The 26804-nt window shown below is 44.6% G+C and overlaps 1 protein-coding gene across 11 annotated transcripts in view; it reads left to right on the top strand.

Moving 5' to 3' along the window:
* Positions 1-1960: 1960 nt before the first annotated feature.
* The window catches only part of LOC135237270 (transcriptional enhancer factor TEF-5-like), a 36091-nt gene continuing 11247 nt past the window's right edge, over positions 1961-26804 (top strand). For 2 of the 11 annotated variants that reach the window (XM_064304209.1, XM_064304206.1), the window contains exons 1-5: positions 1961-2151; positions 13338-13614; positions 24099-24163; positions 25087-25149; positions 25293-25355. In XM_064304209.1, the coding sequence (XP_064160279.1) occupies positions 13491-13614; positions 24099-24163; positions 25087-25149; positions 25293-25355 (315 nt within the window). In that variant the 5' untranslated portion in view covers positions 1961-2151; positions 13338-13490. Of the gene's footprint in view, positions 2152-3655; positions 3941-13337; positions 13615-24098; positions 24164-25086; positions 25150-25292; positions 25356-26804 lie in introns of those variants that run through there. The other 9 variants (XM_064304217.1, XM_064304214.1, XM_064304215.1 and 6 more) reach the window with 7 other exon arrangements.

Here is a 26804-nt window from a genome sequence, read left to right as displayed (position 1 = left end):
TGAGTCACACATTAATGGGTGCACGTTGTGCAGTAAGGTGTTTTTCCTACAGACGGTGCTGTTGCCACAGAGCCATGGGCCTGTTCATGGCCGTGAAGAGGCCACATTTGCCAGGTTGTTTCCCTAGTTGGGCTCACCAAGAGTAGAATCATAATTACATCATCATCTAGTTTGACTTATGGGGCACAGGAGACAGACCAGTAATATTTTGGAATGCATGCAAATTCCTGCAGAATTCCTGAAGAGTATCATCCCAAATTAAAATGTGCTTCACATTAAAGAAGAACAGCTGCAATACTGGATATATTACACTGGATATACTACACTGACAAACAAACACATGTGCACATATGCATGCATGCACATTCACACGCACACTCACACGCGCACACACACACCCCTCCACCCCCCCTCTCTCCACACACACACACACACGCACACTCACATGCACACGCGCACACACACGTACACACACACACACCCCTCCACCCCCCTCTCTCCACACACACACACATGCACACACACACACACGCACACTCACATGCACATGCGCATACACACACACACACAGTGCTCTTCAGAGGTAAATGTGCCTGGTAGAGCAGGCAGACGTGTCTCACAACCACACACAGTGAGGCTGACGGTTCAGGAAGCGGAGAAAATAAAATCCAGGGGCCCCAGCTGGAGGTGTGCGAATCTTGGCGGCATCTTTTGGTCACACAGACCCACCGTGCCAATTGGCTTATTGGAAGCGTCGCTAGAAATAAAACCCCACTGCGGGGCAATCAACAAAAAACAAGCGTCATTGTGCCTAAATGCCCCTGGGCCTCGGATTGGCAGCAGGTGTTGTGGTCAGATAAGACCGAAATTTGGCCTTTTGGCAAAGTGCACCCGCCGTGGACTTCACACCAAAAAAAGGAGGACTCTTATTTTGAAAAAAATCTTCACGCTTGCAGCGAAATATGGCAGTGGCTCTGTAATGTCAATGGGATATTTTGCATCTATGGGTCCTGGGGCTCTTTTAAGGTCAATGGAATCATCGACTCCTGCCAGTTCCTACGCATTTTGGCCAAAAACGATTATTCCCTCAGCCAGGAAGCTCAAACTTGGCCATAAGTTTAACCTGATTTTAGAGAAAAGAGAATATTAATAACTCAGTTTATTAAAATAATAAGACAAAACTCCTTATCATTATTAATTATTGTTCATATTAATTTATATTAGAATGGCATCTGTGTGTGGTAACCACAATTGTAGTAGGCCTATAGATGTTAAATGTGTATACATTTCCTGCAATATGTGTAATATTTTATTTATGTACAGTTTATCAATAAACTACTTACTTCACAAATTTCAAATGCAAAAGAACGTTCGTGATCAGGTCAACTTGTTATATTTCAAACATACAGCAACATTTAACTATAATTGCCAACTTCGTGTATAGATTTTCCATTTTAAAAGTGCAAAACGACTCATTAAATATTAGACAATGGGTACCAAAATATGGATAAGGAGAGTATGGAATGTGTCGTGAGACATTTAAAATGAATGAATGAATACTTTGCAGTGTGACATTCAGGCTAGTCAAATTAAATACCTTATGAAAGCATATGGAACGCGGCAGTTTCATTAGAATGGGAAACGTAATTATTCTTGAAGCGCGTTCGTGTGCCAAGCGAGTTTGGGAATCACTGTTTTGAGAGATGTTTTACATACCTTCTTCGATTGTTGTTTGACTTCGGTATGGAACTAGCCGTAAACATGCGATGTTGCGCAATAGCTTTTTGTTCGACTAGTTTGACGTTACGTTTTTATTGCATTTATAGGTCTATAGTTACATTTGGGAGGTGTGGTTCTCCGAAGATTGACTACGTATCGTGGTACGAAAACTAGAGAGGGTGGGGTTTTCTGGAAAGTGTCTACCCCCAGTTATGTTGATTGACGTTCACCCATGGCTCCTCCTTAAACGTTTTCCCCCTTTTCCAGCGTCGTGCGTTGATTTCATACCAAACTCATACTTCGCATTCCACCTTAACTGTCAAACCGGGAGAAATATTTATTGAAGATAAAAAAGGCTCCTCAAAAATAGTGTATGAATTCGGTTAGATTTTAACTTGCTCCTGGAGTAGGAGAGTAAATTATCGACTAAAGGTGAGTTTGAAAATAAGTTTTCTTTGTCTAATCGAGGTTTTGGGTGAAGTTTTCATTCTGCGTGCTTGCTGAAGTGTTCAGATCTTTGTCATATTTTGAATTTTTCTCTCAAGTTGAAGGGAAGAAAAGAAATTAGGATTGATATTTCGAGTACGCCGTCCTCTCTGTGTGTATCTGATGCCGTAACCAAATTACTGGATAAGTATAATTTTGAATAATTCCGGGAATTTCGGAAGACGTTTCTTCAGTTCAAAATGCTGAGCATTTATCGCTTGTCCAGTAGACTCTTTTATTTACTTAGAATTAAATGTATAACTTCCAAAAACCTTTTGAGTGGTTACCTATCGATTTGTATTCCACTCGGGTTTGCCAGGAAAACAAACGGAAGGAAAGCACCTACAGCTGGATTAATTTTCATTTTTGAACGCGGATTTTTAATTCCCGTTTTTTTTTAGGTAAGTGGATCCTTTGGTTGTAGAGAGTAGGCTAAGTTAAATTTGTCAGATAATGACCGTGTTTTCTTCGTCAGGATGAACACCAGGAAAGTTTATATCTACGTTATAGCACTTAACCGCAAATGCCATAGTCTGTTATTGCTAAAGAGGTTGTATCTTTGCAGAACCGTAACTTACTTTTGTGTTCAACATCAGCATCAGATATTTCATGCGACCAGCACGTGCATGTATTTTATCAGACCGCAGTTAACGTGCTGTGGTTACCCGCGCGTTGTTGAAAGTTCTGTGTTAGTTACAGAAAAAGTTTTTGTTCGTTTTGTTTTGGCGTAAAAGAATCTGTTGCTTTCCACGAATATGACGTCATAGTGTTTTAATATCATTTTAATGACTGTCAGCCCGTGGACAATTTAACGAAAGGGGAAAATGTATCGATATTCAGTTTCAGACATAGATTTTAAAAATGTATATTACCTTTTAACGACACGAGCGCTTGCGCATTAAAATGTAGGCCTACTGTGTGTCTGAATCAGTTACAATAACTGTAAATATTGTTTCATCATATTATGCCACAAAACGATTTTAAGCCTAATTTAAATGGGTCGCCGACGAACTTGAAACAGGTGGTGCGAACTCCTATCGCGACGATATATTGCGACTTTACCAAAATCCTCCGAGCACCCCTGTCAAGTCACGCGCGGAATCGGCCAGGCACAAGTACAGTTTCGGATTTCCCAAGCGCGCTCGAGAGGGATTAACCCTTTCGCGAGAAAGTTGTACTCCACCTCAGGGGTGTCGAAGGAGGACGGTTTTTCTGTTTCTGTAGGCCCATTTCATGCCAACTTCTGCTCTCAATTATTTAATTAGCACAATCGTGTGTAAAGAGTGTATTCGTCTAATTAGGTAATTTGGTCAGTGTGACTGGTGACAACGAAAGCCTGCTTACGCACCGGGGCCGCAGTAGGGCGTAATTGAATCGGCCTTCCCAGTTACTCAGTACACTTTTTCAGTTATAATATGAACTGCTAACTGGATTCTTTTGACCAGTAAGAATGGTTTTGCTAGAATTCTTCACAGTGTCTTGTGAAACTGATGTCACATTGATATGCTGTATTTTATTGCGCGAGGGTTTTCAGACTCCTGAGTGATCTCTGGCGTTTCGTTCCAATCGCAGTTGTAACCCCTAATTTTTAACGAGCTGTTAATTGCTCCTAATGTGACGCTTTTAATGTCAGGACGGATTATTTTACCCCATTAAGACACTCTATGTCAGAAATGGATCCGATGAAAACTCCAGTTCCCTTATTTGCATCTGGAGTCTTTTGATCCAGAGAGAGGTCAGTTAATATCTTTTCTTCATTTTCTGTAATTTGCTATGTGGGAAATCATTTTCTTCGAAAGGGGATAGATTTCAGTTGCTCCTATTATCGTTCTACACAGGTGAAATAAATTCTAAATTAATAGAAGTATGTACACCTGGTAATTGAAACACCACATTAAAACGCTTCAGTGTGTTAAGACTAGTTTAATGGGAAAACATTAAATTAATTGATACACTTGCTTTCAGTTTTAAATCTGAGAGATTGACTATAACAAAAACATCATACATCATACACAGGTCCCCAGGATTCAGCTTGTATAGCATTGTTCTGTTATAAACACTATATTATTATTATTATTATTATTATTATTATTAAGAACAACAATAATAATTATAATATGAATCAGTTCATTACAATAAATAAACAATGTCTAAATAATGTTATCTTTTTGAGAGAGTGAGATTTATACTATCCTTAATCTTTATGTGTGTGGTGTGTGTACAGTAAAATTCATAGTTAATTTAACTCTGTTTATGAATACAACTGGGATCACATATACTTCATACGGAGTAAAAGGACTATATCAGAGTTAATTTATCATTTTCAGTTTCATATTACAGATAAGCCAAAGAATATTTTCAGTGGGTGGATATTTTAAAGTAATGTAAGAATCACTCCTTCGCACTGAAGAACACTCCTGTCGTTTTGGGTTGACAGGCAAGAACCAACTGGCTTTTCCAGTTTCACAAAGTTCTGGAGCAACACGTAAATTGTTTGTTCTTCTTGTGAAATATGTTATAATCATGTGAAAGAACTAGAAATACCAAGAGGGAAGGACATTTATCACACGAGCTGGTGATGTGGTCTTTCAGAGTCATCTCCGCACAGTCAGTCTTCATTGTGATTTTAAGGCAGTAATGCGAAATGACTCTTCTTTGCTTCTTTTCTCTCCAAAATTTGCATTTATCATGTGACTTTTCCCTCCAAAATTTGTCATGTGACTTCCTGGAAGAAAAAAAGAAAAGATTTAGCTTAGGGAATATGTTCCTTATGTTTACGGGAAAAATAATATTTTCGTCCCATAAATTACTCATAGGGAGGATTTAGAAAAACAAGTACCGATCACCCTTACGCAGTTCGACAGTTTACAACTGGAAAAAGAAACCTTCCATAGTCTTCTAAGCTTTAAATAATCAGTTTTAATATCGTTATCCAGAGTGATGTTGTGGTTGGAGTTTGGCTACTCGCTAGTTGTGGTACAGATTATAGAATTCCCACAATCCTTGAAAATATTTTAACCCTGGAAAGAGAAGATGGTGAAAGGGCCAAAATATTCCACAGTCCTTGAACACATTCTGCAGAAATTGTCACGTTCCCCTCCGAAACAGCACAAAATAAGGCATTTACAGCGAGTGAAATATATCAGTATGGAAACCAGGGCAGTGTGCTGCAAGTGGGGGCAAAATTAAAAGATTTATCCTGAGTGACTCAGCTATGATGTCAAGAGTCCAGTGGTCCTGTACGGATCCAGGTAATTGAGTCAGGTCATTGAAAATGAGAATTTAGGAAACGAAACCCAAGATGAGGTTGAATCACTGGTGATTATTTATTTATTTACTTAAGAAGGGACAGTGCATATTAATCAACAACAAATCATAAATTTGTTGATTCATAAATTAGTATCTCCTCTCTGTGTTTTATGCATATATGTGTGTGTATATATATATATATACAGCACAATCATTTGGGGAAAAAAATAATACTTCCATCTGGGGATACAGGATAATATCGGGGTTCTGTTGGTATGAGTCTACATTAACCCAGAACAAGCCTATAGTATCAGTCCAATGCTAATGCTATGGCCAGTATGATACATCACTGATGCTGTAGGTTTACTGAAAATTAAGTAGTTGATCATCGTAATCTGAACCTCTTTTATTTGTTATTTTTCATTTTTTGCTTTTGCCAGCCGAAATCACTGACTCCCAACTCATGCTCTATGCATAATAACACATAAACATGTTGAAGTATTTTGTAATGCAAAGAAGGTTTGCTGCATGTTTGCTTAATAAGTTGACCTGTCTGCCCCTCTACTTCTTACGTGAGTAAAATCAAACTTTCTTAGGTGCAATATAAGGGAAATATAAATCACACAAATACAAATACAACACACACAAAGGTACAAAATCACAAAATGAAATGTGGTTTTGAAAAACGAGAGAAAGGGAAAGGAAGAGAGAGAAAAAGAAAAACGGCGGTATTTCTCCGTGAATCGGGGCCTCGTCAGGATCCCAGTGTCAGATGGCATTTGAGAGGTTCTGGACTGGAACAAGACCAGGTCAAAACCTAGTATATGGCTGGACCGGCCGACCAATGGTGTAACTCCATAACTTGGCCGACCAATGGTGTAACTTCATCACTCAGTCACTCAGTCACAGACATTCACATTTGTAGGGCTGGCCCCGCTGTTGCGGTCCAGCCAGAAAGGTTAACGTTCTGCTGCATTCCCGATTCCTCTTTTTAACGATAACGTAAAAAAAAAGGCCTTCCTCCACGCAATTTACATTCCCGCTTTCTGGAGAGCTGACTCTGTTAAAAACACTCGCTGTTTGTTGGTAATGTTTTTTTTTTTTTCATGTGGAGTGTGAGAGGTGGCTATTTGCCTGCTCGAGGCTAATTTGATCACTTGGACAGGGTGTTCTTACAGATGCATTTTGGACTATACTGGCCTGCTGTCAGGCTCCAGACTGCTGATTTAAACCATGACATAATCGAACCATCCTGTTTTTCCGATGTGCCTATGCTAATATCTTTCTAATCAAGTTGGGGCTTTACGCTATGCAGTGACGAAGGAATATAGGCCTTTCCCGTTTCTTTTATGTCAGTGTTGCCAGCGTAGTCTTATCGTCAGAACTGAAGACGATCCGATCAACGTCAGAATTGTAAGATGCTATTCTTTGACCAAAGTCAAAGTACAATACACAGGAAGGGAATGTGTTGTTCTTAGCCACTGAGGGATGGAGGTTTGCAATTATGTATGTATGTATGTGCATATGTATGTATGTATGTATGTATGTCGACAGGCCCAGGCAGGAACAAGAGGAAGTGATTGGAGGAGCTGGGAGTGTCAGGCAGGAACAGGAGGAAGTGATTGGTAGAGCTGGGAGTGTCAGGCAGGAACAGGAGGAAGTGATTGGTGGAGCTGGGAGTGTCAGGCAGGAACAGGAGGGCGTGATTGGAGGAGCTGGGAGCGTCCAGCAGGAACGGGAGGAAGTGATTAGTGGAGCTGGGAGTGCATCAGATAGACCAAGGCGCTCATATGGGCTGGCTGCATGGGCCCCCTCTCCACCCCCCCCCCCCCCCCACTATCTGCTGTCACCCTCGTGACAGACTTAACACAGTGCCAGTGTCAGAGGTGCAAGTAGACAGGACAGCTGTCCCCTCTCCTCTCCTGTCAGTTAAAAACATGCTACTCCTCAGTGCTGCTGCACAGTGCTGCTCTACAGGGCTACTGCTCCATTGTGCTGCTGTTCCACAGTGCTGCTCCATGGTGCTGCTCTACTGTGCTGCTGTTCCACAGTGCTGCTCCATAGTGCTGCTCTACTGTGCTGCTGTTCCCCTGTTCTGCTCCATAGTGCTCCTCTAGAGTGCTGCTGTTCTCCAGTGCTGCTCCATAATGCTCCGCTAGAGTGCTGCTGTTCCACAGTGCTGCTCTACAACACTGCTCCTCAGTGCTGCACCATAGTGCTGCTCTACTGTGCTGCTGTTCCCCAGTGCTGCTCCTCAGTGCTGCACCATAGTGCTGCTCTACTGTGCTGCTGTTCCACAGTGCTGCTCCTCAGAGCTGGTCCTCAGTGCTGCTCTACTGTGCTGCTGTTCCACAGTGCTGCTCTCCAGTGCTGTTCCACAGTGCTGCTCCTCAGTGCTGCTCTCCAGTGCTGTTCCACAGTGCTGCTGCTCCTCAGTGCTGCTCTCCAGTGCCGTTCCACAGTGCTGCTCCACAGTGCTGCTGCTCCTCAGTGCTGCTCCTCCTCATCCTCGTCATGCTCCTCCTGCTCTACTCAGAGGGCTCCTCTGGGCCCTGTATGCGCGCGCGGAGCTGGTGTGGTTGTGACGTGAGGACACGGCGCATTTCTGTTTTATGGTGAAGGGGCGTACCGCCCCCGCCGGCACGGCTGCCGCTGAAACCCGCTTATCTGGTTTGGGTCGTCCTTATCTGTAATCTGAGCAGCGGCAGCAGCTGTTTCTGTGCTTCAAGTGCCCCTTTCACCTCGTGCGTGCGTGTGTGTGTGTGAGACAGAGAGAGAGTGTGTGTGTGTGTGTGTGTGTGTGTGTGTGTGACAGAGAGAGTGTGTGTGTGTGTGTGTGCGTGTGTGAGACAGTGAGAGAGCTTATGTGTGTGTGTGTGCGTGTGTGAGACAGAGAGAGTGTGTGTGTGTGTGAGACAGTGAGAGAGCGTGTGTGTGTGCGTGTGTGAGAGAGAGAGAGAGAGCGTGTGTGTGTGTGAGAGAGTGCGTGTGTGTATGAGAGTGTGTGTGAGTGAGAGAGAGAGCGTGTGTGAGTGAGAGAGAGAGAGAGAGCGTGTGTGTGTGAGTGAGAGAGAGTGCATGTGTGTGTACGAGAGTGTGTGTGTGTGTGAGTGAGAGAGAGAGAGATTATGTGTGTGTGAGTGAGAGAGAGTGTCTGTGTTTTTGTGTATTTGTGTGTGTGAGAGAGACTGTGTGTGTGAGTGAGAGAGTGCATGTGTGTGCATGCGTGTGTATATGTGTGCATGTGTGTGCGTGCTTGCATGTGCGTATGTGTGTATTTGTTTGTGACTGTGCAAAAGCCAGAGACCATCCTTTCTTTCATTTAATTTTTTTGTGAAAACAGCCATTAAGTTATAAAGTTATTTATTTTTCAACATTCAGTGTTTAGTGTGTCCACCCTTTACCTTTATTACAGCTTCCATTCTTCTATTTCCTTTTCTTAGTAGTGGCTTTTTGACAGCTACAAATCCTTTCTGACCCATAGCACTGAGTTGTCTTCTCACTGTGGAAATACTGACAGACACACCTGTGGATTTCTTTAGATTTGAAGCAAGAGCGGTGCTTGATTTTTTTTTCCCTATCTTAAAGGTAAAATCTTTAAGTACTGCCTCTGTGATAGTTTTGGTATTTTACCAGTTGCATGGTTGTTAGGGGTGCCATTTTCTCTGTAACACTAATCTTTTGAACTCCAGTTTTGGAAACTCCTGTTTTTTTTAACTTATTTTCCTTTTACTTTCACCTTCTTTATATAGTTGAATGATCTTATATCTCATCTCATCAGAAATGTTTCCTTTTGTCATTTTACATGCACAGGACAAAGAAATCCACAAGGCAGCTAAGGTGTGTTTGAGTGGTTTTTTGTTTGAGCGTTAGAGTCACTTTTGACGGCAAAGGATTTTAACATAACGTCATTGACACTTTTGGTAAGAACATTTGTTGGGAGGACACAGCTGTAACCTGTTAGTTGACTGGAAGGATGGAAGACTTAAAGTGGTAGTAGGGTGCACACAAGAATGAGTGGAATGATTACTGATAGATAGGCTATATGTAGTGTTGGAGGCTTTTCTGTAATTTTCAGTTAAATATTTGTTCCCTGCGTCATTGTCTGACACTGAAAAAAAAAAATTGCACCGAATGGTTGATTTGACTGGAAATTTAATAAACAAAAGAGGAGTCCCTGACTTCTGCACCTAAATGTATGTGTGTGCATTTATGCATGCATGGGTGTGTGCATTAGCGCATGGGTGTGTGTGTGTGTGTGTGTGTGTGTGTGTGTTCCGAAGACATTGCATTCCATTGGCTATTGCGACCACTGGTATGTGTGTGCATGTGTGTGTGTATATGCGTGTGTTTGTGTATGTGCGTGTATGCGTGTGTGTGTGTGTATGTGTCTTTGTGTGTGTATGCATGTGTGTGTGTGTGTCTGTCTCAAGAAATCTTGATCGTAATCTGTTTTTCTTGAGATGGTGAAACACAACTCTAATCGTGGTATATCTGGCCAAATTGAAGATGAAAGGAACAGGTCCCTTATTGTTTTCTCATTTCTCATTCATCGTAGGCAGGCAGAGGTGAGGTTTAGGATGGTTAAAATGCACACAGGCATTATCAATCTGTTATGAACGTGTCCATTTGTTTGCGTTTCACCTTGTCCTAACTCTACCTGTCATGGAGCAGCTGTTTTCTCCCCCATGTGGTTACACTGCCAGTCCAGGAGATGTTTAGTGCCCAGGCAACAATGCCTTGCTGTCTGACTCTATTCATGCCACTGAATGAAACGCTGTGTTTGAGCCATGTGTCAGCTTCCCACAAGTGTCAAAATGACCGGCAGCGATCCATTTCTACGGCTCTCTGGAGGACGTTGAGCTTAGAATGCATTTGGCCATCCATTGCACCACTATAAGACCAGTTTAAACCAATGGTATGTTATAGCTGAGTGCATTCACTGTAATTCTTCTCTTTGCTTGACTGTAATGGTCATACTGGCGGTTCTTACATATGAGTAATGTGATTAGTAGTGTGTTCATGTCCGTGTGATTAGAGGGCTTTCTCCATGTTTGCTGGCAGCGGTGCAGACTGACTGCACACGTGATCTCATGCTGTGATTGGGTAAAGCATTGCCCAGGGAAGCAGCGATGACAGAAGCAAGCGCAGATATTGAGCTGTTAGAAACGTAGGTCCCCTCCTGCTGTGGCCAGTGTGCTTTAATGCAAACTTCTGCAGTAATAAGGACACCAATAATGTCCAGTGGCTGTGGTGTGCAGAGGGAGAGAGAGATTGTGAGTGAGTGAGTGAGAGAGAGAGAGAGAGAGATTGTGTGAGTGAGAGAGAGAGTGTGTGTTAGTGAGAGAGAGAGAGAGATTGTGTGAGTGAGAGAGAGAGGAGAGAGAGAGAGAGAGAGCGAGCTTTGTGACATTTGAACAGTCATTCAGTTTCCTGTTGAGCTGCTGGTGCAGACACCTGAAAGTCCTGTTGGTTCTGTTTCACCTGGTTTTTTATTTTTATTTTGATTTGCCTTGGAGCCCTTTCACCCTGCTGAGAAACACATCGTTTGATTTATCTTCAGATCCCTTTTTTGGTCCACAACGCCACCGGGAGCATTCATAACCATTGTGGAGCTTTAAGAAAGTGTTCGATACTCAAACACCCTATTCGGAAGCCAAGGACAGCTTAAGGCAAAAACATAATAATCACTGATCCCTGATCATTTAGAAATAACGAGTGAACGGTGAATGATTTAGACGGCACAGTTTTTGGACTGAGTAGCGCAGAGCTTCCAGCACCTCTGACCGGCCTGTGAAGGGGGTGATGCGTGCCTCTTGCTCTCTGAGGCAGTGGTGTCAGTAATACAGGACAGGGCCTAAAGTCTGCACAGGCCCCCGGGGTAGACGCCTAAATAGGGAAAGCCACCCCCCGCCCCTTTTCGCATTCCTGCCTCACACTGATTCATGTGGCCTTCCGTCCTTATTTGGGCAGAGACGTTATGAGCTGGGGGTGGGGGGAGGGGAGGGGGGGGGAGGAATTGGGGAAACACCAGGGAGCACTCCGAATTGGGAGGAAAAACAGATAGAGCTCACCACATTTCCTTAAACAAGGACACGTCTGGAATTTAATTCCTTCTTTGTGAGATAATTCACGGCTAAAAATATTTATTTTCCCACTTTTCCCCTTTTAAATTATTTTCAGACTGTATAAATACAACATTAAAGGGAACCCCTGTATGAACCAGTGTATGTGTGTTGAAAATGTAGTGGCTTGTGTTTTGTGATAGGTGTGACAGTACATGGCAATTAAAATGAGTCGAGTTACATACAGTAGAAGGCAAGTTATGCAAAAATAGTGAGTTGTTTTACTGCGATATGCTTAAAAGAGACTAAAGCAAAAAAGTGTACACCTTGTGGACACGAGCTCTGGCTATAATGAAGGAGTTAGAGCCATGTGTGAGGAGAGGATGACGATCAGGAATTTAGGAATGAGTGTTGGAGTATTCAGCGATCACATGGAGAAGCTGTACTAGCCTGGAGAAACTATACTAGCCCGGAGAAGCTGTACTAGCCCGGAGAAGCTGTACTAGCCTGGAGAAGCTATATTAGCCTTGAAAAGCTGTACTAGCCCGGTGAAGCTGTACTAGCCTGGAGAAGCTGTATTAGCCTTGAAAAGCTGTACTAGCCCGGTGAAACTGTACCAGCCTGGAGAAGCTGTATTAGCCTTGAAAAGCTGTACTAGCCTGGTGAAGCTGTACTAGCTGTACTGGCCTGGAGAAGCTGTACTAGCTGTACTGGCCTGGAGAAGCTGTACTAGCTGTACTGCTGTAGCTGTACTGGCCTGGTGAAGCTGTACTAGCTGTACTGCTGTAGCTGTACTGGCCTGGAGAAGCTGTACTAGCTGTGCTGGAGGAGCTGTACTGACCTGCTGAAGCTGTACTAGCCTGGAGAGGGCAGGTGTTTCTCACTGGCTGAGAGCGCTCACTGAGCGCGTGCGGATTGCGTCATCGCGTTTCGTGTTTCGTAATAACGTGATGCGCAGTTTCAGGGAGTAGGCTTCTTCCCTCGAAATTAAACACATTCCAATGAAATGCGCACTTGCATTCTGCATTCATTACCAGACGCTGTTTCAATTAAAGGATCCCTATATGCAGTATTTTAGTTAGTTCACAGAATACGGGGGGGGGGGGGGGGGGGGGGGGGGGTTAATAAGAATCCAGACCAAGGAAAAGATTATTTTTGAGGCCTTAATTGCAGAAATGTAGCCTGTTTGAGAAGCAGCTTGATGACTACTCAAGTGCCCAGAGTGGTTTCAGCTGTGAAGTGGTCACATTCCAATGACATGCCTCACACACAAGAATTCATTACATTACATTTACATTTCAGCATCAACAAACTTTAACAGCTTGCTTTTTTTCATACAGCCCTTTCATAGAGTTTGATATTTCACTCATGCAATTCAGCTTAAGTGCCTCGCTTAAAGGTACAACAGCAGTGCCCCGTCTGGGAATTGAACCCAAAACCTCTCGGTTACAAGTCCAGTATTCTATCACTACTGTAGCCTTCACTCTAGATTTTAGCGGAGTACATAGATGTCAGATATTGATAGGCCCAAAAAATCTGTGATAAATGCAGGATGTGTTGCTTCTTTGATGAATAAAGTTCAACCTTGAGGGCATTTCAGTTCAATTGAATTTAAAACTGCAGGTATATAGTATTAAATGGAGAGTGCAGTCGCTCGTTACAGAAAAAAGAAATCCATGGAAAAATTTTTAAAAAGGCTCGGACAGCAACGCCATTGCATTTATTGAACCGTAAAGCACTAGTGCGTTTCAGATATATAGACCGTATGGTTTTGGCCACTTTGTTGCTGACGTGTCCTGTGGTTCCTCTCTTTCCCAGCATCCCCCAGTCCAGCGGGAGGGCGTGGCCTCTGCGCGGGGCCCGGGCAGATCGAGCACCATTGCGTCCCACGAGTGGAGCGCGGACAGCAGTCCGGAGCCGGCGCTGGACGACGACGGCGGCGGCGGCGGCAGCGATGAGCTGGACAAGGCCATGGACGGCGACGCCGAGGGCGTCTGGAGCCCCGACATCGAGCAGAGCTTCCAGGAAGCCCTCGCCATCTACCCGCCCTGCGGCCGCCGCAAGATCATCCTGTCCGACGAGGGCAAGATGTACGGTGAGTGTGCCTCTCGACCCGCCCCCTACCCCCCTCCCCCCGCCGCGTCTGTCCGTCCTGATCAGGACCCAAACTCCCCGCCCCCTTCGCCACGTCTGTCCGTCCTGATCAGGACCCAAACTCCCCGCCCCCTTCGCCGCGTCTGTCCGTCCTGATCAGGACCCAAACTCCCCGCCCCCTTCGCCACGTCTGGCCGTCCTGATCAGGACCCAAACTCCCCCCCCTTCGCACGTCTGTCCGTCCTGATCAGGACCCAACTCCCGCCCTTCGCCAGTCTGTCCGTCCTGATCAGGCCCAAACTCCGCCCCCTTCGCCGTCTGTCCGTCCTGATCAGGACCCAAACTCCCGCCCCTTCGCCACGTCTGCCGTCCTGATCAGGACCCAAACTCCCGCCCCTGCGCCCCTATCAGACCAATCCGTCCTGTCCGTCCTGATCAGGACCCAAACTCCCGCCCCTTCGCCACGTCTGTCCGTCCTATCAGGACCCAAACTCCGCCCTTCGCACGTCTGTCCGTCGATCAGGACCAACTCCGCCTGCATTCGTGGACATCCGCGGGAATGGGGGTAGTTAGAATATGTCTCGATTCCTCTTATCTGAGGTTTTGTTACCCAGAATTCATTGCACCAGGTCAGTTGGCACAGGATGTGTGAGAGTCCTGACTGAAGTGGGGTTGGTGTCACAGAATTGGGGCAAAAGGTCAAAGGTTAGAGGTCAAATACATTTTTTGTGTTTCTAAGCACACTGAGGCTGTGTCCCAGGAGGAGGATCTGAAGCAGGGGAGCTGGCTTCTAGCCCCGTGTTCCTGTTTCAGAGCACAGGGCCAAAATCAGGGCCTACAGCTCTCTATGCTGCATGTGATACAATGTAAATGCTAAGCTAAAAACAAGCTGAATGGGTGAACGCATTCAAACAGCTGCATTCATATGCTGTTACATTTTTAATCACGGTGATTATGATATAGATTAAAAATGAACTAATAATTCACTTGATAAATACTTATGCTTAGGATAGTCTTAGGATAGTGGCTCCAGAATATGAATTTTATATAGAGAAACAGTGAATTTTGTAGTAAGTAAAGTCTGTTAAGAGTGCTGTACTAAGTAAAGTCTGTTCCAGTGTTGTACTAAACAAGTCTGTTCCTGTGCTGTACTAAGTATGTTTCAGTGTTGTACTAACTCAGTACGGTCTGTCCCGGTGTTGTACTAAGTCATATCAGTCCACGTGCGGTACCAAGTAAAGTCTGTTCAAGTGTTGTACTAAGTAAAGTCTGCTCCAGGGATGTCCTAACTCAGTACGGTCTGTTCGAGTGTTGTATTAAGTCAAGTCTGTTCCTCATTAAAAGTGATTCTGAGGAAAAGGCTGACTGAGGGCCAGAGAAATTAAGCATCTGCTGCTCGTCTCACGCAGTCGTGCATCACTGACAGAGCCACTGCAGCCCCGGCAGTAGGGGCACGTGTGCGTGTCTGTGTTTGGGTGGGTTGGATAATGGCACTACTGTGTAGCACAATGAAAATAATGTTGTGATGGGCCAGTGCTGGTTGTGCATGGGCATATGGGGTGTGTGAGTATGTGGGAGGGGCTGTATTTTGACCTTTGACCCCTGTAGTGAGAGGCCCAGATTCCCATCATCTTAATCAGATTGTGAGTCATGGCTTGTCTGACACACATTCCCTATACAACTGAAGGGAAGGGTTTGTCTCTAGTTGCTCTTCTTATTAGTCAGTTATTGGAGTTCTTTATTATCCGAATGGGGCAAATTGCTTTCACTCATTTTTGTAGTGATTGTTACATCAGCATTAGAATGTTCAGTTAACAGCATTCTAATCGCACACATGTTTGAGATCTTACGGTCAAACATTAAAAGCATGCCTGAGAGCTACTGCACGAGAGGAGTAAATGAACAATTTCACAGCTTAACTCTCATATTTGCTCAAGTTGGCTGTAAAATATTATGTTTATGCTTTTTTTTTTTACATTAAGCTGCCCGTTAGTGTTCAGTACACAGGGTGTGTGGGGAACCCTGTTCCACTGGAGAGCATGACCAGTCTTTTTTCACTGGCAATGCTTCCAGTGTTCAGTATGCGTGTGTTCAGTATTCATGTCCTTCCCAATGTGTGATCTCCCTGGGTTCAGTCTGCAGCTGATCACATCGGTCATTTTTTTTTTCTCAAGGCTTGGCTCATTAATTAGGCCCCGACTTTGTGAAAATGTGTGCGAAGTAGGACTTGGCAATATATCGATATTATATCGATATTGTGATATGAGACTACATATTGTCTGGGATTTTGTATATCGTAATATCGTGATATGGCATAAGTGTTGTCTTTTTCTGGTTTTAATGGCAGCATTACAGTAAAGTGATGTAATTTTCTGAACTTACCTGACTGTTCTAGCTGTTCTATTATTTGCCTTTACCCACTTAGTTATTACATAGACATTACTGATGATTATTTATCAAAAAATCTCATTGTGTAATTTTGTGAAAGTACCAGTAGTCATGCCCACAATATCATCACAATATCGATATTGAGGTATTTGGTCAAAAATATTGTGATATTTGATTTTGTCCATATCGCCCAGCCCTAGTGCGAAGGGAATTTGAAAGTACAGCTCTGTCATTTGACAGTAATTTACAAGCAGTGGACTTCTCCTCTTTGTGCACCTCTTACTCAGTAGGGAGAACACATCGACGGACAGATTTAGGGGGTGGCGCACGTGGTGTTATATTAAAACGAGAGTGTTTAAGAGTTGAGTATTTCAGAGTCCACAATTTTTAAGGTTGTGGGGTTTAATGAACAGCAAGATGTAATGAAACCACTTCCTTCTTGCAGCCATCAATTTTATATCTTATGTTCACTTTGATTCCTGTGATAATAAGCTTTATGGGTTTTTTTTTTGTAGAGTGAGCATGTCCTCTTAGTCTGACTGGTTTACCCTGTTTTCAACTCCCCCACCCCACACTCACACACACTCTCTCCCTCTCTCTCTCTCTCACAGACACACACACCCACACACTCACTCACTGACACACACGCGCACATACTCGCTCACTCACAGTCGCACACACACAAAAACTAAAATAACTAAATGCATCTTTGATATTGCCTTTTTTTAAATTTATGACCAAGCATTGACTGGTTTGGCAGATGTTTTGAATTAAAATGCGGAATTTTCAGAAGTAACTCAGATTTAGGTAATACGGGAAGGCTTTTTTCTAAAGGGAGCTGACTCACCCAGAGCTCAGAGAAGATTAATTTGGGGTTGCGCCATTTTAACGTCCTTATGAGACCTTAGTCCAAGACTGGCTTTTAGTTCAGTTCACAAACTGAAAGTTTCCACAAGGGAAAAAAATCTAAGAAACACGATGACGTGTTGGCCATTTCTATACATCCGTATTGGAATTTAATCGTTTAATGCATTTTTGCGTCTGACACTTTATGAAGTGCATTTTTCCTGTGCAGACTTGTGTCCGTACGTTTCCTTTTATCTTTCTTTTCCACTGATACTTTCACTCGCCCCACATTCCACAGGCCCTCGTTTTGTGCGCCGTCGCTCGAAACTCAAAGTCGGGAGAACGTTTCGTTTATTTTCTTTCTGCCTCGTCCTTCATCTTCGCCTTCGCTGCCGGGAATGTCTCTGGTGTGAATCATGGCGCGCTCTCGCGCTGAAATACAGCTAGGCAATGTGCGTGGCTGAAATAAAGCTGGGCAGAGCGTGTAGCTCGCGCAGAAATAAAAGGGGGCACAGCAAGTAGCTCTCGCGCTGAAATAAAACTGGGCAGTGCGTGTAGCTGAAATAAAGCTGGGCATAGCGCGTATAGCTCGCGTGCTGGAATAAAACTGGACCGAGCGAGTAGCTCTCGCGCTGAAATAAAACTGGGCAGTGCGCGTAGCTGAAATAAAGCTGGGCATAGCGCGTATAGCTCGCGTGCTGGAATAAAACTGGACCGAGCGAGTAGCTCTCGCGCTGAAATAATACTGGGCAGAGCGGGTAGCTCTCGCACAGAAATAAAAGGGGGCACAACGAGTAGCTCTCGCGCTGAAATAAAACTGGGCAGAGCGAGTAGCTCGCGTAGCTGAAATAAAACTGAGCAGAGAGCGTAGCTCTCGCGCTGGAATAAAGCGGGACAGAGTGCGTATCTCTCGCGCTGAAAATACTGGGCAGAGCGCGTAGCTGCGATGATTAACGCAGCCTGTGTGTGCTGGGAGACACCATTACAAACACATCCAACAACAAGGCCACATCAAAGGGTCGTCAGGCGGGAGCTGATAGGCCAGCTTTCAGGGTTGGTTGGGGGGGATGAAAATGGATTCAGCTTTCATGTCTGGGGGGTACAGCTCAATTATCTCCAACCAGCCTGTGACCCTGAAGGCTCTTCTGATGTCTCAGTAGAGGGAGGTGTCTGGATTTGGTGTATATGGCAATCCTGGGGTAATTAAAGTTCTTAAACCTTTTTAAATTAAAGAAACAGTTGTTTACAAATTGATTAATACATACATCAGAAAGTAACAATTATTGAGAAATATTTAAATACTGATCCTTGAACCAATCCCAGAAAGTAACTCTTTATAGAATATTTGAGTACGGATTTCAGTCCAAATTCTACAGATATGTTTCTGTATTTATAAAACTGCCATAATACTTATGTTATGTGAACTGACTTTTAGCATACAGTTTTGTAATTATCATTCATTCAGGGGGTGTTAATACCTGAATAATGTAAACAGCAACTCAAGATTTTAACAGTTTGGGAACCCCTGAATGGATTTACATTTTTTAAAATATGTTTTTAAATTTAGGGAGTAGGCCCCGTGCTGTATGGATGCAGCAGTCAGGAGTAGAGTAGGCCCCATGCTGTATTGATGCAGCACTCAGGAGTAGAGTAGGCCCCGTGCTGTATTGATGCAGCACTTGGGAGTACAGTAGGCCCCGTGCTGTATGGATGCAGCACTCAGGAGTAGAGTAGGCCCTGTGCTGTATTGATGCAGCATTCAGGAGTAGAGTAGGCCCTGTGCTGTATTGATGCAGCAGTCAGGAGTAGAGTAGGCCCCATGCTGTATGGGTGCAGCACTCAGGAGTACAGTAGGCCCGTGCTTATATGGCTCCATGTAGCTGCTGTATTGATGCAGCACTGGAGTACAGTAGGCAGTAGCATAAGTAGGCCCTGTGCTGTATTGATGCAGCAGTCAGGAGTAGAGTAGGCCCCATGCTGTATGGGTGCAGCACTCAGGAGTACAGTAGGCCCCGTGCTCTATCAGTGTGTGCTGTTCTGTAGTGATTGAGCGAGCAGCTGGTTCCACAACTGTGGAACATTTGCTGACCCAATCAGCAGGAATTTCAGCTGACCACATGGAGAAGAGTCCTCTCCTGAACACACACACACACACACAGACACATGCACACACATTCCAAACACACACGCACACACACACACACAAACCAAACTATTTGTACCTGGATTTCAGTACATACACGCATAGCAGTGAACTTTTTTTTTTTTTGATGTAGAACCAAATGTATGTCTTACAAAATAAATAATGAGAATTGGTTTTGCAATATGGTGACGGTGGTGGGGCTGATGTCTAAGTGCTACGTGCCTGTGGGGAAATTTTGGAAAAGGTCAGTCAGTTCTGAGTCTCCACCCTCTTTGAGGTCCCCCCCCCCCCCCACCCTAGCGCTGACGGAGCGTGTCTGGTTTTATTCACCTCGTCTGTTCCTGGGACACTTCCAAGGTTATCCGGTGCGACCCTCAAGGAGCTGCTCGCGAAGGCGATGACCTCATCGGTGCTAATCCGCCCCTGAAGCGATGCGAGGGGGGGCGTCTTCTTCTTCCCCGTCTGCTTTACAAGGCTCTGACCTGGGTTCCGGAATGTCGTTCTCACACCGGACTGATTTACTGAGGATGCTGCTCGTCCACACCCCCTACGCTCACACTCCTGTACTGTGCTGTGCTGGCAGTGATTCTGTTGTTATTGTGCTTTTAGGGTCAGATTTTTGTTTACATTCCATTCGCCTCAGCAGGAGGGAACCTCTTCCTGTCCTGCCTCATGGTGTGTGAGTGTGTGCATATTTATTTGTGTGTGTGAGAGAGAGAGAAAGGAAGAAAGAGAGAGAGGTGGGAGGACAGAGAGGGAGAGAGAGAGAGAGAGGTGGGAGGACATAGGGAGGTAGAGATATAGGAAGGAGAGTGAGATGGGGGAGGGAGCTGAAGTCTCTTCCTCCTCATTACTGATTTATTGTCAGCCCTGTGTCTTTGTGCAATGCTGTAACCTGATATGGCTTCTGAACACATGCAGTTGAGCTGGATAAACTGGTAGAATTAGAGCAGTTAGGATATATTCCTGCAAAATTCCTCCTAACTTTTCTGTACTTATATTTATATAGCAAATTATGTAGGCCTATCTCTTCTTCTATGGAGGTGAGACCTTGATTTCCAGCAACAAGCCCAGATTCAGTCTATTGACAGTGTTGTTTACTGTGAACTTGTATGTCAAGAAAGCCTGTACGCATGCAAAAATTGTTGCTGAAAATTGTTGCAGTCACTGAAGTTAATAAAAACATTGAGTTAACACTTAAAGATTTCTGTACACTGACGAACAAATGCTTTGTTGTCAAATCATGTCTGAGCTGGAATCTCTCTATCTCTCTCTCCCACTCTCTTTCCCTCTCTCTCTTGACCTTTCTCTCTTTCTCTCCCGTTCTCTCTCTCTCTCCCACTCTCCCTCCCTCCATCTCTTCCGCTCTCTCTCTCTCTCTCACTCACTCACTCACTCACTCACTCACTCACACATACTCTCTCTGTCTCTCTCTCTCTCTCTCTCCCCCTCTCTCTCTCTCTCTCTCACTCATATTGTGCGTTGTTTCTCCTGCAGTAACATGGGCCCCGATTGGCCAGTCAGTCTCAGCAGGCTGTCAGAACGCTCTCTCTCTCTCTCTCTCTGTCTCTCTCTCTCTCTCACTCACACAGTCTCTCTCTCCCCCTCTCTCTCTCTCCGCTCAGCGCTGATTGGGTGCTTTCAGGCGAGCGCTCGCCCCGGACCGCGCGCGGGGCCGAGCAGCTGCGCTCGGGGTGCAGGAGCGTCTCTCGCGTCCGTTTGGTGCCGCAGCTGCTACAGGCGCTCAGGCGGCCTGGCGATGGACCCCACGGTCTGTTCTCACCCCTCAACCCAGGGCCCCCATCACAGGGGTCACTGTGGGGCCAGGCAGACACAAAGGGACATTTCATATGCAGTATGAAAGGATATTTCATATTCAGTATGGAGGGGTATTTCATATTCAGTATGGAGGGGTATTTCATATTCAATATGGAGGGGTATTTCATATTCATTATGAAAGGATTTCTCATATTCAGTATGGAAGTATATTTCATATTCAGTATGAAAGGATATCTCATATTCAGTATGAAAGGATATTTCATATTCTGTATGAAAGGATATTTCATATTCAGTATGAAAGGATATTTCATATTCAGTATGAAAGGATTTCTCATTCAGTATGAAAGGATATTTCATATTCAGTGCGGAAGGATTTCTCATATTCAGTATGAAAGGATATTTCATATTCAGAATGGAAGGGTATTTGATATTCAGTATGAAAGGATATTTCATATTCATTTTAGAAGGACGTGCAGTCTTAGATCCCAATATCAGTGACTTCTGTTCTGTTTCTCAAAGTTCTATCAAAACCAATACTAGAAAAATGTTTATTGATTTAATTGTTATTTAACCAGTAAAACCCCATTGAGATCGAAATCTCTTTTGCAAGGGGGACCTGGCACAGTGATGACAGGGTTTGAAATTTAACTGTACGATTAATTTTTGTTCCCCAATTATGACAGGATTTATTTTGTTTTAGAAAAATGGAGTGCATGTGGTGTGTGTGTGTGTGTGTGTGAGAGAGAGAGAGAGAGAGAGTGTGTGTGTGTGTGTGTATAGAGGGGGAGGGGGGGTCTATTTATTATTCTTGATCACTTCCAGAACAGATCAGGGCAGGTGTTCCCAGCTGTGGCTAAACCCTGGATGTGGAATGAACTGGGGGGTGTTAGGGGTGGTTGGCAGGGGGTTAGGGGCAGGAGGTTGGGGTGGGGGGGGGTGTTGCTCATGCAGTTGTTGGCAGAGACAGCGGGGGCTTTGTGTCTCTGAAAAGTTATTACCACAGCTGTCGAGTGTGTGTGCACAAGTGTGTGTGCATGTGCGAGAGTGTGTGTGCATGTGTGTGTGTGCGTGCATTGGTGTGTAGTGGGTGCGCTTGTGTGTATGTGTGTGAGTGTGTGTGTGTGTGCGCTCATGAGTGTGTGGTATGTGTGTGAGTGTGTGTGTGTGAGTCCGTGCTCGTGAGTGTGTGGTGTGTGAATGTGTGGTGTGTGTATGTATGTGAATGTGTGGTGCCTGTGGGTGTGCAGCCAGTGTCTGAGGTTTCCTAACCAATGGGACTGGTTTGGGCAGACCTGATTGGCATTGTGCAGTGTGGGGATCGTACAGACAGTGAAGCGGCCATGTCTGTCTCTGGGGGTGGGGTGGGGGGCTGATTGGGGGGGGGGGGTGGCTTAGAAACAGCGCTCAGTAAAAATAAGTCTGAGATGTAGTACAGCTGTACAGGAAATATAAAATCCAAAAGCTTCTGATGCCATATTTGAGCTCAGTTAGAGCATGGGGCAGAGAGAGGCGTGGTTCTAGGCAGGTGATGTGCAGAGAGGGGGCGTGGTCAGAGGCAGGTAATGTGCAGAGAGGAGCGTGGTCAGAGGCAGGTAATGTGCAGAGAGGAGCGTGGTCAGAGGCAGGTAATGTGTAGAGAGGGGGGTGGTCAGGGACAGGTGATGTGCAGCGAGGGGGCGTGGTCAGTGGCAGGTGATGTGCAGAGAGGGGCGTGGTCAGAGACAGGTGATGTGCAGAGAGGGGTGTGGTCAGAGGCAGGTGATGTATAGAGAGGGGTGTGGTCAGAGGCAGGTGAGTTGCAGAGAGGGGTGTGGTCAGAAACAGGTGAGATCAATCTGTCAGAGTTGTCAGAGGTCAAGGACATTCACCAGTGAACATCCACACTACTGTTATTCTGAACGCGTGCACACATGCACACACTCAAGAACATGACAGGACATGTCTCCAAAGATGTTCAGCATTGTTCTTTTTATTTTTACTTTATGTAAGAACATTTTAATTTAAGTTTGCCTCTAAACACTGAGACCTACTTGTCTGAATAAAATCTGACTGCAACAGTGGTCCCTCACCCAACAATTTTTTCATGTTTTATCCAAGCATATATAAATATGGGTAAAATTACCAAAAAACTTTAACAGAAGTTTAGTTGTTTCCACTATGGATGTGTTTTCAACATAATAAAATAAATTAATAAAACCATTAATTCCATTTAGGAATATAACTTAAAGCCAGTTTCAACTCAATTAAGTATTTTGTCCTTCGACTATGTTCTGGAAATTTAAAATGCTTTCCTATAGTGAACTTCTGTTTAAGCTGAATGCGTGTAAGAAAGCGTTGGGTTGCACTGGAGTGCACATTTGTGATGTTGGGGCACCCCCTAGTGGTAACTTATAGGTATAACTAAATACCTTAAGGCTGGTTCTGAAGGCTTTGGGGAAATGCTTGTTTCTGAATACATTTTGAACCATTAGCGTACTCTTAAAAAACAAACACTAAAAATGATTTTATGGGGAAAATGGTATTCATAACCCCAGCTAGCAAATGGGAAACAGATTGCAGATTTTTTTTCAGAGGCAACCTGCCCTTTGTTTTCTGACTGCTGTGCGTGTGAGGGTGTTCCTCAGATGCCATGCACTTGTCTGTCAAGTTGTTCTGCATTGTTTTTATCTAATTTACATCACATGACATGCATGTATCAGTATTCGGCATGCTTCGCTTATCAAGAGCAACTTATATTATTATTATTATTATATTATTATTTGCATATAAGCCGTTTATACAGTTGCTCATTTTTCACTGAAGCAGTGCAGGTTAAGTACCTTGCTGAACGGTACAACAGCAGTGCCCATTTGTTTTAAAAACCATTTTTTCCTCAGTTTTGGAATGCCTAACTGCATTTGTAGGTTAATCACCACAATGTTCTCTGTCTGTAGAGCATGCTACCTTACCAAGGTCTTCCAAGCGTTTCCATTATTATTGGAAGCCTCTGTGTTGAGTACTGAAACTCTAATGCTTTTCTCTGATTTCTCAGAGGATATTTTATCAGCAAATGTCAACATGCACTTAAAATGGGTTGTCTGGAAGGGGTGTGATGTTTTCCATTGTGCTGGAATCATGTGTGTCCATGCCAACTGAAAAATCACTTTCTTCACTGGGGCTGATGTGAAGTGTGTTAATTCTGTTTTGCCTCTCAGTTCCCCTTCTGATTCCTTTTTGGTCCATTTGACCCGTGTCTTTATTCTTAAAGAGATGCGTAGTCTGTTCAGTGTTCTTCTTGGATGCTTTTATGTTTAATTGTTTTATTGTTATGTTTAATTTAATTGTCACAGGTCGCAATGAACTGATAGCCAGATACATCAAGCTCCGGACAGGGAAAACCCGCACGAGAAAACAGGTAAGAGAAACATCCATGTCCTCCTTTCAGGCCACTGAGAGCAGACACGAATGTCAAAACTGTGGATTAGTTATCTACCTTTTCAGGGGCCAAGTCCTATTGGAGTGGTACTCAGATTTGGCCAGTAGAGGTCAGTAGTGCTGCTGCGTGTAATCTCTGGCCTGTCAGTGGCCTTAATCGCCTTAAATTTTAGGTTAAAAAGAAAAGCAGCAGTACTATTGGCCTCAAGGGCCACATTTAAACACCCCTGTCCCATAGTCTAACTCAGTCTTCCAGTGGCAAGATGCTGACACAGAACATGAACTCTCTCAGAGTGCACTTTGCTCTCATAGAGCGCATCCCTGTTGGCCTTGTATTAACTCTGTTAGAGTTAAATTAACACTGAACACGTTACCGTGTAGCTGCACTACCTCAGGTGAGTTTGCGTGTGCCGTGTGTATGTGTGTGCAGTGTGTTTGCGTGTGCTGTGTGTCTGTGTGTGCCGTGTGTATGCGTGTGCCGTGTGTATGTGTGTTTGCGTGTGCTGTGTGTTTGTGTGTGCCATGTGTATGCGTGTGCTGTGTGTATGCGTGTGCTGTGTGTATGTGTTTGCGTGTGCTGTGTGTATGTGTGTGCCGTGTGTATGTGTGTTTGCGTGTGCTGTGTGTCTGTGTGTGCCGTGTGTCTGTGTGCCGTGTGTATGCGTGTGCTGTGTGTATGCGTGCTGTGTGTATGTATTTGCGTGTGCTGTGTGTATGTGTGTGCCGTGTGTATGTGTGTTTGCGTGTGCTGTGTGCTGTGTGTACGCGTGTGCTGTGTGTATGTGTGTGCTGTGTATCTGGGTGTGCTGTGTGTCTGCGTGTGCTGTGTGTATGCGTGTGCTGTGTGTTTCCGTGTGCAGTGTGTGTTTTTGCGTGTGTCTAAAACCGTCTCACACTCCCCAGGTGTCTAGTCACATACAGGTGTTAGCCAGGAAGAAGGTTCGAGAGTACCATACGGGCATAAAGGTAGGTCTGCGGTCTGCGTTGCTAGGGCGGGCGTCGCTTTCCTCCTTGGTTACGGCTTTCTTCTCCTCTCTTTTCATTTTTCCCCCTCTCTCTCTCTCTCTCTCTCTCTCTTTTTCTGTGTGCCCCTCCCTCCCTCTCTGCAGGTTTCTAGCCACTTGCAGGTTCTTGCACGGAGAAAGACTCGCGAGATGCAGTCAAAGCTGAAGGTATGCGCTTCCTGCAGGGTGGGAGGGGCTTAGCTGAGCAGGGAGGGGCTTAGCTGAGCTGGGCGGGGCTTAGCTGAGAAGGGCGGGGCTTACTAGGGCTGAGCTGCTCTGATCTTACTCACAGATTAGCTAAGATTACGTTTTTACATTTTGCCATTTGGCAGGCCATCTTATTTGGAAAGGCTTTACAAAGATTACATTTGACTTTTACATTACGCTTCATTTTTACAAACAATCTAGATATGCAGCTGGATTTTTTATTGAAACAATAAGACCCTCGCTCAACAGTCCAACGGCAGCATCCCAGCTGGGGTTCAACCCTGAGAGCTGTGAGACACCGGACTGGTGCTCTAACCTCTGCGCTACAGTGCAGCTCTGCGCCGAGGCCAGGGGCCATTTTATGGTCCGGGCTCTGAACAAGAGGAAGCGTGTCCACGGCTCTGCCACTGAAACCGCTGTCCGGAGAAAACAGCACGGAATCAGATCGGCTTTTACCGCCTGCATTATTGCAGACCTGCGGTTACGTCGCACCAAAGCAGGACTACGCCGCACTTTTACCGCTGTGTCTTTCACAGGAAACGGAATTGAGTGGAGCAGTAACAATAATCATGTGTGGAAGCGCAGGGATGGATGTTTGAATAAAGTTTTCCTAATATTTTTTGCTCCCAATTGGGGACAGCATAACATTATAAAATAACATTGACCGTGACACTGCTGTTTGCTGGCATTGGACTTCAGCGTGAAGTATTTCCTAGCTCTACCAGGAGGGGGCAGCAGAGACTACGTTTGCAAGGACAGTAGCAAAATGTTTTCTCAGTTGACCAGTATCATTACAGATGTTAGCATTAGCATAACAGAAATGTACATTTTCATCCATCCCAACTGGCGATGCAGGTGGAGGACAGAAAAGGTTGTGAAGGCAGTCGAGTCTGCTCACTGCGTTTTAGAATTTATTTTAATATACACCACGTCATAATGTTTTGACTCGCATTAGGTCTCCATCAGAGCCACAGATGCTTTACAGTGCAGTGTATGATTGTGCACATGTAATGCGCTCTGGGCTGAAAATGCATGGGAGCTGCATCGGTGCACGATCGTCCTGCGTGTGTGCGCACTGCTTCTGGTAGTCACTGACCCCCTAGTGCTGGCGACTAGAATCACACAGCAGTTTTCATTTTTGTAGCATATTAAAGGCAATTGCTTCATGCTTTTTGATGCAATAAATCAGGTCCTGCCATTTTGAATTCATTCTCCATCATTCTTTCGTTGTATGATTTTGTCTGGGTTTAATTATTATTTTCACACTGTCATGCTATTCATTCAGGCAACATTTTTCAGCACCAAAAGGAACCTTTATTTTAGCTGCCTTGTTGCCGGCCAGACACTTATTTCATGCGATCTGCCATTGAGATGCGTCCTAAAGTACCTGTTGCATGTTGTTTTTTCTCC

This window comes from Anguilla rostrata, chromosome 13 (assembly GCF_018555375.3).
Source record: "Anguilla rostrata isolate EN2019 chromosome 13, ASM1855537v3, whole genome shotgun sequence".
NCBI lineage: Eukaryota > Metazoa > Chordata > Actinopteri > Anguilliformes > Anguillidae > Anguilla > Anguilla rostrata.
This window is presented reverse-complemented; position numbering and strand designations above follow the sequence as displayed.